The 10,924-nt window shown below is 49.7% G+C and overlaps 1 protein-coding gene across 2 annotated transcripts; it reads left to right on the top strand.

The window, feature by feature from the left end:
- Positions 1-40: 40 nt before the first annotated feature.
- On the top strand, positions 41-10,212 carry ZSWIM7 (zinc finger SWIM-type containing 7). 2 transcript variants are annotated; one of them, XM_072938471.1, is made up of 6 exons: positions 46-154; positions 2,281-2,302; positions 2,396-2,831; positions 4,941-5,043; positions 8,650-8,754; positions 9,731-10,212. In XM_072938471.1, the coding sequence occupies exons 3-6, from the start codon at positions 2,779-2,781 to the stop codon at positions 9,845-9,847; spliced, it is 378 nt and encodes a 125-aa protein (XP_072794572.1). In that variant the 5' UTR covers positions 46-154; positions 2,281-2,302; positions 2,396-2,778; the 3' UTR covers positions 9,848-10,212. The 2 variants fall into 2 exon arrangements, with proteins under 2 accessions (XP_072794571.1, XP_072794572.1); XM_072938470.1 differs by lacking the exon at positions 2,396-2,831 and having other exon boundaries at positions 41-154.
- Positions 10,213-10,924: the final 712 nt, after the last annotated feature.

A 10,924-nucleotide genomic window follows, 5' to 3' on the forward strand; every position in this document is an offset into this window, starting at 1 on the left:
TGCGCCGGCACGCACGCCGACGTCCCCGCACCCCGCCCCGCCCCGCCGGCGCGAGAACCCGCCATGGCCGCCGCCTCGCGGGCGGTCGCGCTGCCGACCGTGGTGGAGGAGCTCCTGAGCGAGATGGCTGCGGCGGTGCGGGACGGCGCGCGAAGTACGGGCCGGCGGCGCGCGCGGGGGGGCATGTCTCCGGCCTGCGGGCGGCCCGCGCCCCTCCCCGACCAGCCGCACTTCTCCCCGGCGGCCCCGTCGCCGAGCCCCTTCGGGAAACGAGGGTCCGACCTGGCTCGGAGCCCCGCGCGGCGGCCGGGGGCACGGGCGGGCGGGCGGGGACCGGGGCCGCTGGACCCCCGAGGGAGCGCTCTGCCGGGGTAGCCTCGCCCGCAGCCCTTCCTTCTCAGAATACTCTGGCTTCAGGTTAACCCAGCGAAGTGCTTTAGGGCCGGGAAACCCGGGTGGGTTCGCAGTGGCTGGAGCCCTTCCGACGGGCAGGGGGTGCTCGGGGACCGCGCTCCCGTCCGGAGCCTCCCCCGCCCCCGGCCCCGGGACCGCCTAGACACGCGTGTGTACTCCGCACGCCCCTTTCGCCGTGCGTCGTTGCGGGACCCCGAGTGTAGCTCCCCGTGCTGCACGGAGCGGCTCCTCCTCCGCCTGATTGTCACTACCCCACCAGTGTCGGGTGGCCGTTTAGCAAGTAGATAGGCCTCAACTGCCGCTGTTCTTGGATGGCTCAGGCTTGAGTTCCTGTTTTTAAAGAATTGAGGCAAGGAAGCCACCGTTTTCTCATTTCAGTTAAAACCAAAGTGTATATATGCTTCAGAGATGAGGCCAGCCAGGCATTCACACGTGTTCTGATCCCAAAAAGGGTGGGGGGGGAGCAGTCGGCTGTCAGTTCAAGCAGCGGGTGTCAGAAATGGGCCCTGGGTTAGCCCGTGCGCTGTGAGGGTCCCCAGGGGGCGCGGCGGGTGCCTTGATGCCCATGACTCTCGGGGACCACTTCTGACTGCTGATTCAGCAGAACCGTCTCCTGCTGGTGTAAAATCTCTGTTCTAGGTAGTCGCGTTCTCCCTGACTCCCATCCTTCAAAGATAATTTCTTCAGATCGGTTTTCTGACCTCACACATGTTTTCACTTGACACACAATGATGCAAAATCTAGTCACAGCTGAGCCCTGCGGGCAGCTGCGATTACTTTTCCTTTCATGTAACTTTCTTTTTCTGGAATGAAAACTTTCATGGTAGTGTTTGTTTGTGTTTATCCCCAAATTCAACCTCAGATTCTTACCTGTGATCTAAATCTCTCCTCAAGATGTTCAGATGTAAATAACAAGTTCATACTGTAGAGCACAGGGAACTATATTCAGTATCTTGTAGTAACTTAGGGTGAAAAAGAATATGAAAACGAATATGTGTATGTTCCTATATGAAGCATCGTGCTGTACACCAGAAATTGACACAACATTGTAAACTGACTACACTTCAATCAAAAAACATATATTAAAGAAAGGTGTTCAGCTGAATGAGATGTTTCATCAGTTCCTGTAGAAGTCGCTCCTAGAGCCTTGTGGGGTTGTCTGGTCTTTCGTCACATCATTGGGGAATTCCCTTCGCCTAAGCTGAGCCTTCTGTTCAGTATAGTCTACATTTTTCTTTTTCTCGGTTTACCACCTTATTTTATAGAGCACATATTCTAGCAGCTTCTGGAAGAAGAGTACAGGGTGCACTTTTGAGGCTTTACACATCTGTAAAGGTTATTTCTCCGTCCTCACACTTGGTGACAGTTTGGCTAGGTACTGAGTTATATGTTGGAAGTAAGATTTCTTCAGACACCTGAAAGTATTCGGCTACCACCTAGCTTCTTAAACTTACTTTCAAAGAGACTTGCTTATTTTGGTCCCCCTGCCTCACTCCACCATCCAGAGCCATCTAATGCCTCCAGTTTCTGAGGGCTTTTTTAGGGGGTGAGGGTACCAGATTCTATAGTGCAAATCAGGCTGCCGCTTGACTCTCCCCCTTGCTGACGTAGGATTCAGTTTGCTCAGGTCTTGTGAATTATTCTCCAACGTATCTTAGCTGTATTTCTCCCTGTCCTCATCCTTGGGAGTTCATACTTTTTAAAAATATCCTTTTATTGTCTAGTGGAATATTGGGAAAGAGTAAAATTTGATGCATCAGCTCACTTCACCATTTACACAAAAGTCTTTGGTTAGAGTCTTTGAGATGTTTTGTCTATGGTCACTGGTTTAACACAATTAACTTTCTTTCCATTCCTGTTTTACAGTTCCTGATGAGCATCTATTATCGTAAGTATATATCCTGTTGTATTGGGTTTGTTTTTTTTTTGAGGGGGGGTAGATAATTAGGTAATTACATTTACTTATTTGTTTTGTTTTTAGAGAAGGTGCTGGGGATTGAACCCAGGACCCTGTGTATGCTAAGCAGGCGTTCTACCACTTGAGCTATATCCTCCCCCATGGTTTGGTTTTGTTTTTAACCATTAATGTGTTTTAAAAGCCAAATTCTCTCAACATCAACTCTTGATTTTTAAAGGTATTATTACTAAACTAGGGGAAATATTTTCTTGACATGACTGTTAAAAATCCCTCTCAAATGAATAGCCAACATGGTACTGAATATTAAGGCATTCCGTCATTTTCCTGTTTGCCCCTTAATTTTAACATCATCCTAAAAGTTGTAGCTGTTACACTAACCCATGAAGAAGAAATGAGAAGTACATCTGACCGTTGAGTAACCGAGTTTGAACTGCGCGTGTCCACTCATGTGGAGTTTTTCGGTAGATGCGTACTATGGTCCAGTCCTGCACCATCCCAGGTTGGTTGAGCCGGGCGTGTGGAGGGCAGGCTGTAAAGTTACCCGCAGGTTTTGGACTGCCCAGTGGGGGGCGCCCCTAGTCCCCGTGTTCTACAAGAATCAACTTTAAGACAATTATCCTTATTTGTAGATGATATAACTACTTTTTAAAAACCAAGAGAATAAAGTTATTTTTTAATACAGAAACTAAAAATCACTTTCCTTCATACACAGAGTTCAAACCTGTAATTACAGCCTCAATAGCAGCAAAAAAGCGAAAGCTACCTAGGAATAACTAAACATTTAATCGCGTGTATACACTTGTATTTCAAAGTCCACAAGGATATACACCAGCCTCTACCAGTGACTATCTTAAGGGGAAGGAAGGAGGTGGAATTTAGAGAAGGGCTTTAACCTTTTTTCTGTTTCTTAAATCTCTTATAAAGATTATACACATTATTAGAAAAAAATTACATTTAAAACAAAATGTGTGAATAATGAAAGAATGCAAGTTACCAAAAGTTTTGGAAGAAAAAGATAAATTTTACTAGTCATCATAAAAATGACAAATTAAAAGAATAAGGTAACTTTCCATCTATAAAACTGGCTACCACAGAAAATATGTTGGTAAGACTCTTCGGGATGTTGGCAAGAATGTGGAGAAAAGGCTAACTGATACCCTGAGGATAGGAGTGTAGATTAGAAGGTAGTCTGGCAACTGACAAGAGAAGCGTTAAAACACACGTATTCTTCGACCCAGAAACTCCACTTGTAAGAATGCAACCCAGGGAAGTAATCATGGATGTTCATAAAGATTTCACAGTGAGCACATGCACCCAGTACTGTTGATGGGAGCAAAAAGAAAAACGCATTAGATTTAATAAACTAACTATCCAAAAGTAGAGTTTGGGGAAAATAAAAGTAGCTCATCTTTAGTGTGGAGTTCTTTGTGACCATTAAAAGTGGTATAGAGGAATATTGCGTTCAAGAGATGCTCACGATATAAAGTAGACAAGGCAGGTTGAAAAACTTATGAGATCCATTTTTGAAGTGAACTGGGATTCTCTCTGATTGATAAAGTTATTACCAAATTTTTTTTGTCCATAGACAATCTTCATATGTTTAATTTAAAAAACTTCCCATTCTAATAGTTTTTTGTATAAAGAGACTAGTTTGTAAAGATTTAACGTTTTAGTCTGAGATAATTGTAGATTTTTTCAAGAAAGAGTTAACATGATTGAGAGGTTCTAATACACTTTGCACCCACCCTTTCTCACCTAACATTGCATAAGAATTTTTGCATACATCAAATTTTTTCTGATACATCATTTAACCCCTGGATAGCCTTTGTTACTAATCCAAAAAGTACGAGTTTAAACACCCATCAGATGGCCAGACATGAAAAGGCCGACGACACTGGTGTCGGTGAGGACGTGGAGGAGCTGGGCCTCTGGTAAGTGCTGGCAGGTGTGCTGCCTCCCCTGCGCAAAGCGGCTGGCGGCTCCTCTGACAACTGGCGAGTGCGCGGGTCCTGGGACTGAGCGGCTCTGCTCCCACTTAGAGCCAGGAAGGGGTGTAGACAGGGCTGACTGAGTGTCACTCACAGCAGCATGAAATGGAAACAACCAGAATGTCTATCGATAGAGTCCTTAAAAAATAAAACCTGTACATACAGTGGAATATTATTCAAAAGTTAAACTTAAAAATACACATGCGTCATTCTTAAAAGCACGTTGAGTGGGAAAAGAAGTTGCCAGAAAGCCTACAATATACCTTTCATGTTTTAAAACTTATCAAATGATACCATGTGTATATGTGGGTGTCTGTATAGGTGTGTGTGTGCCACACATGCGTACTGTGTATGATACAGAAACGTTAACAGGAAGGAAGCCGACAGCCGCGTGTGGCTGCCTCAGGGACGGAGGGCAGTTGGGCAGAAGAGGAAGCACTCTGGTACAAAGAGGCCTGTATCTGCCAACAACATGTTAACATTTATTTTTCCTATATTGATATTTTTTCCAAATTAAAATGAATTAAATATTTACAAACTGCTGGTGGCGATCCTTTGGGTCACGTGACAGATGTGACTTTTAGTCAGGTGGTCTAATCTGAAGCTTCTCTGCTCCGCAGGCTGAAGTTTGTCTTTGGCTCATCAGCCGTCCAGGCCTTGGACCTAGTTGATCGACAGTCCATCACCTTAATCTCATCGCCCAGTGGGAGGCGTGTCTACCAGGTAGAAATCCAGAGGTGGGGGTTATCTCAGCAGAATGCCCTTAGGACAGAATGTTTCCATGAGTGTCTGTGAAAGCTGGGGACCACTTTTAAGTATTTCCTGGACTACTGAAAAGCATTTGGCCCAACTTAGTAAAATCAGACGATTAGTAATTAAAATAAGGGTAAATGTGACTTACGAAATCTAGCTGGTAGCAGTGTGTAGACCCTTTTCTCTGGCCTGATGGAGTACAGCCGACTTTTGTTTTCCCACTGTTTGATTATAGAGTTGCTTCCTCCCTTCTCCCTACCTTGTCCATTCTCTCGCTTACAAGCAGAAACCAAAATGCATTTTAAGGTCTTTCCACATGTCCAGTCATCTGACAGAAATGATCTGTCAGACTTGTCAAGAAATACTCGTTAAGGGTCCGAGTGTGCTAGGCACAGGCAGTTTGTTCGGACCTTGGTTTGGCCTCTGGTGCCTAAGGCAGGCAGATTTGCAAAGCGACAGCCTCTTAGCAGACTCTGAGCTACTTTCACGTGTCGTTCACAGGGCTCACCAAAAGCCTAGGTAGGTGTTTGTTTTGCAGGAAACAGATGCTGAAAAGTGAGTTAACGGTCACAAGCGGCTGGCAACAGGGATCTGCACGTGCTGTCCCACCCTGCCTGTCTTTGTAGAAACAGTGAGCCAGACTCCCCCCGAGTTCAGCCGTACTGGACAGCGGTGCGTGCGGCCGGGCCTGAGAGGAGGGAATATTGGGAACGAAATAAAAGTATTGGCACTGGTCTCCCAGGTTTTGTGTCTGGCTTGGGAGGGGCAAAGAGGAAGCCATCAGTGCGAGTGTTTACCCAGGCCCGGCTGAAGAGCGGGGGGCAGGGGTTGTCAGTGCTTGGACCGTGGCTTGCTTACGAGCGTCTGAGTCGGGGCCTCATCCGTTCGAGTGAGAGGATGACTGAGCAGAGCCTCTTGGGCAAATGGGTGGCCCTGCTTAGGGAGCTGACTTGGCGTTCCAGCCAGCAGCACGGCCCGGCCGAGGGCACCGCCTCATGACGGGGCAGCCAAGGCTGAATGCAGCAGTTAAAACTTAAAAGAGGCTGCTTGGCAGAGTCCTCTCATAGTGAACTTCATGGATTAATAGTCAGCACTGTTAAACGATCATCTGCGCCTAAGGAGGGGTCTCCGTTTCCTTTCCGAGTGCTTCTGTTTTTGCTTTTCATGTAGTTAACACACCCCAACAAGAAGGGCCTTGGGGGTTTTCCCATGTCTTTTAGTTTCAGATTTTTTGTCTCTGTTCCAGTACCCGCATCACACTGGACCTGCACAAGCAGGTGCCTGACTCTCCTCTAATTCTGTGTTTTGGTTATTAGTTACAGTCTTAACGATTCTGTTTGAAACATTTCAATTCCTGTTGACTTTCTGTTCCTCCCAGGATTGCCATGACTTGAATTTTCGTTGTTCACATTCTGTGTTATATTACATTGCTCTATGCATCATAAAAATGCTAACTTCCTAGAATTGTGGCTGTCAGCTTGGACTTTGAATTAAATTAGGCTGTAGAAATCTTATAGCCACCCTCAAATTAACCTTAATGGTTTCATTGCGTACAGTAACGTGGTAAGAGTGTCCAGGTGGGCCCCTCCGCTTAGAACGAACTGGAACCAGAGTGGACGTCCTCCAAGCGAGGTGCGCACAAGTCCAGACACGGGCCTGAGTGTCCTCCTTCCTGTGTTTCGTTTTTAAAAGCTCTGTCCTGGGGGCAAACACTCCAGACTGCGAGTGGGAGAGGTGGGAGCAGCTCCCCTAAGAGGGGTCGTCTTTCCGTTGAAGGGCGAAGGAACGGAATTAGATGCTCCCTGAGGTCAGTCTCTAGTTCTAGCCGCGTCTGACGCAGGTCTCTGTCTGGCTGTTGGGCTCATCAGTTGTCCACTGCTAGATAAAGAGGAGGCAGATTCAGAGCTTACTGTTCCTTTACAGTATTTACTGCCTCCAGCGGCTGAACACCGTGCTCTCAGTCTCAGCCAGCCTTTGAAAGGCTCAGCAAGGGGACCTCTGTGGAATTTCTCCCCCGTCCCTGGGTTACTAGGCATTTGCTCAGCTTAGTCCAGAGCACATTCTGAAGGACCAGGGACCCAGGACAAGAAGGAACCAGTGGGCCGCTCAAGTCAGTGTAGAACCCAGGGGCTCACACCTAGCTATGTTTAGCTCTAGAGAGAGGAGATACAGGAGCTAACTGAAGCAAGAAGAAACCCGAAGTTCCATGTACCGGGAATAGTTTGGAGACCCAAGAATCGTTCATGTCGTTGCTGGATATTGATGGGTTTCTTCCAGTACTAAGTGGAAGACAGTCTGCTTTAATGGTCTCCCTCCCGTTTAAGTTTCCCAGACACTAGGGAAGCTCCCCGCCGATACCCAGTGGAGAGCCCTTAACACGTGTCAGCCCTTGGGGCTGGAAATAGGATAAGATGTGATAAGCCCTGGTCTGTACCTGGGGCTGAAGGTTTTAGTGGAGGCAGTAGGCATCTCCGTACCCTGTCATTGGCCATTTCTGGTGAATCTAGCAGCTCCCAAGGAATTCTACTGACTTGGTCCAAGCCCGTAGTGACATTGCTGGAGGAGGTGAATCGCTGGACAGCAGCACGACGCCGGGCTGTTCTTTGTGTGGGAGAAAGGGAAGAATCCTGGAAGTGCTGGCATTGGAGGAGAAAAAGGCCCTGGCCTCTTCACTTCGATTGTCATCTCAGAGCCTAAAACAGTGTGAAAGCCCCACGGCAAGTTCCTAGTGGAAGTTCATTGCACAGTAACCGCCGGGGTGTCTGCTTCCCTGGGAGACTAATCTCACACTTCCAGGTTGGAAATGAACTCCAGGAATGAAGCCCTCTGCCTTTTAGTTTTTGTCTGCCTGGTGGCAGGAGACTTACAGGAGCGACTTCTCCAGCAAGTCTGCCCGGCCGCACTGCAGACGCGCCACAGCGCCCCTGGGGTCTCCTGTCTGCCCCTGGGCTGGCCGGGGGCCGCCGGCCGCCCGCTCCGCACCCGCGCTCCCTTCCTTCCTGCTGGGGGAGCGGACAGACCTGGGCTTGCCTCCTCCTGAGACAGCGTCCTGAGCAGCTGCGTCGCCCCCTTTACAAGCCCTGCACTTACGCTCCATGCTCTCAGAGGCTTTTCAAAAGCCCTTTCCCGCTTTCCTCTGAAGCCCCGTCCTGCCTCGCTGCTGGACATCCGCCTGCTGTCACGCCGTCTTCTGGGTGCGGTGGAAGCTTCAGGAGCGCACGCCCCTGCTGTGAAACCCACGGTGAAGTGGGCGCGGGGGCGCTTTCTCCTCTGCCTCTGGGTGCTCAGCCCCCTGAACCCCCAGCCAGAGAACAAAATGGTTCGTGCGGGTGGCTTCACTAGCGCGGAGCCCTCCAGCTTCTCTGTCTGCAGGCTGCGGGGGCAGAACACCGAGCAGCCAGAAGACTCTGCACGCAGGGAAGCTGAGTTTCAACTTGTGTGTGAACTGTTCCTACAGTTCTTCCCAGCGCCACGTGCAGAGCAACTCTGAGTCATCAGACAGATAAACTTGGGGGAAGAGAGTGGTTTTCCAGCACACCTCTTCAGCTCTGACCCCGTCCGCCCTTTCCTTTCTAGGTACTTGGAAGCGCTGGTAAAACTTACACGTGCTTGGCTTCTTGTCACTACTGTTCCTGCCCTGCGTTTGCCTTCTCGGTGCTGTGGAAGAGTGACAGCCTGCTGGTGAGACGGGCCAGTGCTCCCCGGGGCAGCCGAGTTAGCGGGGAACCGCCGGCCTTGCTGGGTCGTTTAAGAGTGGGGCAAAACGGGAGTTTTACTGCACGTTGAAACAGACGGCAGTTTATTTTCCTTGACTTCAGTCTGTCATCTCCTTCGGGTCTACCCGCCCCAGATGCAGTGTCACTTTGAGAACTATACGAATTTCCTGTTTTAATTTAAAAGGTCATGGGTGAAGCTTCGGGGAGGGCAACAGGTAATCCCCAAAGTTGGCAACTGAGGAATTTGCTGGCCCAATAAAATAAATTGGATGCTGGGCATTTTGCACACCCCCAGCTCCAGCCATGAGGTGTTCCCTCTCACTCCCCGTAAGACCGCCTTGCCGACATGTGACTCTCACCGGCAGGAGCGTGCCCTGGGGCTTCTGCGGGCTTCCCAGCAGCCCAGAGCATCACGCAGAACCAGATACGCACACGCCTCCTTGTTCCAAAGAGGAGGCACCGACCACCTGTGAGCAGGCAGCTCTTTTTTAAGTCTTTTTGCCAAAGAAGAAAATTAGTGTCCACTCCATCTTCCCCCTTCTTTTCCGCTGTTGATTACGCTCCTTGGGAACTGGGTGGCAAGTTGAGTGTCCTTTGGTACAAGGAGCCACGTTCGTAGCTGATTCACCTGTAAAATGACAGGATTAAACCAGGGCCCCTTCAGTCACCTAAGCTGTGTGTGTGGTACAGCGTCCAACACTGCCCACTCCCCAGAGGCGGGTGCAGGCCATTGTGTGTGTGAGCAAAGAAAGCCTCCCTTTGTCCCAACTGACTTCTAGAAAGAACACACCTGTCCCCTCCTGACTGCAGTTTCTAGGCAGTGAGTTAAGGCCCGTCACCTGTGTGTCCCCCTCCTTTCCTGCTGCACGTGGCGGCGGTGACGGGTCTCGGCTAGCCTGGCCCTTCCGACTGCTAACTGGCTTGTGTGTTTTGTGTTCCAGTGCAAGCATCTCTTGGCAGTGTACCTCAGCCAGGTGACAAGCACCTGTCAGCAGCTAAGTGTCTCTGATAAGCAACTGACTGACATACTGTTGATGGAAAAGACACATGAAGCCTGAAAGGTACCGACTGAGCATCGTTATCTTTCAAAATAGAAGTGCCATCAGGAAACGCACTTGACCTGCCGTGGTTTACGTGGAAGGGAAGTGAAGCCGACTCCTTGTTGCTGCCCCTCTTGTGTCCTGGACTGCAGGAGGGGCTGTGGGTTGGAACCCACGATGTACATATGGTTTGAAGCCCCCATGAAAAATGTGACCCAGCTTCTGAGCCCCTGGGGCACAGAATTTCCAGATAGATTCAAGCATTTTAGACCCAAAGCCTAGTATCATATCGTGTCCACAAGCAGATTCCCAAGTGACTAAAGTTTGGTAATTTTTAAGAGGTTGGGATGGTGGACAAACCAATAAGATGAAGGTCAGATGAATGAGGGTTACTTCTTTTCCTCGGGTCCAGGAAATTTCTGCAATAAAAGATCAGAGCAGAGCTGTGGCTAAAAGGCAGCAAGCAGGAGAAGACTCGGGGGTTCTGGCTGCAGTGAGCTGCTGGCATCGGTGGTGCTGGTGCCAAAACAGCTTGTGAAATGGACTGTGTTGTGAGGAAGGCAGAATTGAGAATCAGGAAGTGCTGGCTTGCTCTGCATGCGTTTCTGAGCTTTGTAACGGCAGGAAGGGAGGGACTAAACTCACATTCCAAAGAAGCTGGAGATGCTACTGTGGTTTCCAGCCTGAAGAAGGAAAGATGAAAGAGACTCCAAGAGGGGTACTGAAAGGGAGAGAAACTGGGGCTTGGGACGCATTCGGACCCCAGGGGAGTGCAGAGGAGCAAGGATGGATGAAAGTGGAAATGAGGCAGATCTCAGCCCAGGACGGGAACTTCTTATAGGGAAAGCTGTCTGAGAACAGGATCCTCAAAGGACAGGCATCCCCTGTCTCCGCAGCGTCCCTCCTGCGGGAGGAAGGGAGTCGGTGCACAGGCCCGTGACACAGATGGCTGGCGGCTGAGGAGCCCCCCGCCCCATGCCCCCGCAGCCTGCGGGTGAGCGCGACGCGGATGCTGCAGCCTTTTGTGGTGCTGAGCTGGGCAAACGCAACCCATCAGAACTTCAGTACGTGGGAGCTGGGGCTTGGGTGCAGACT

Source organism: Vicugna pacos, chromosome 16, assembly GCF_048564905.1.
Source record: "Vicugna pacos chromosome 16, VicPac4, whole genome shotgun sequence".
NCBI lineage: Eukaryota > Metazoa > Chordata > Mammalia > Artiodactyla > Camelidae > Vicugna > Vicugna pacos.

Coding starts and splice junctions, on each gene's coding strand:
- ZSWIM7 (XM_072938470.1), top strand. CDS start 64: ATGGCCGCCGCCTCGCGGGCGGTCGCGCTGCCGACCGTGGTGGAGGAG. Junction 5,044..8,649: donor GTGGGAGGCGTGTCTACCAG/GTAGAAATCCAG, acceptor TTTCCTTTCTAG/GTACTTGGAAGCGCTGGTAA. Junction 8,755..9,730: donor GGAAGAGTGACAGCCTGCTG/GTGAGACGGGCC, acceptor TTTGTGTTCCAG/TGCAAGCATCTCTTGGCAGT.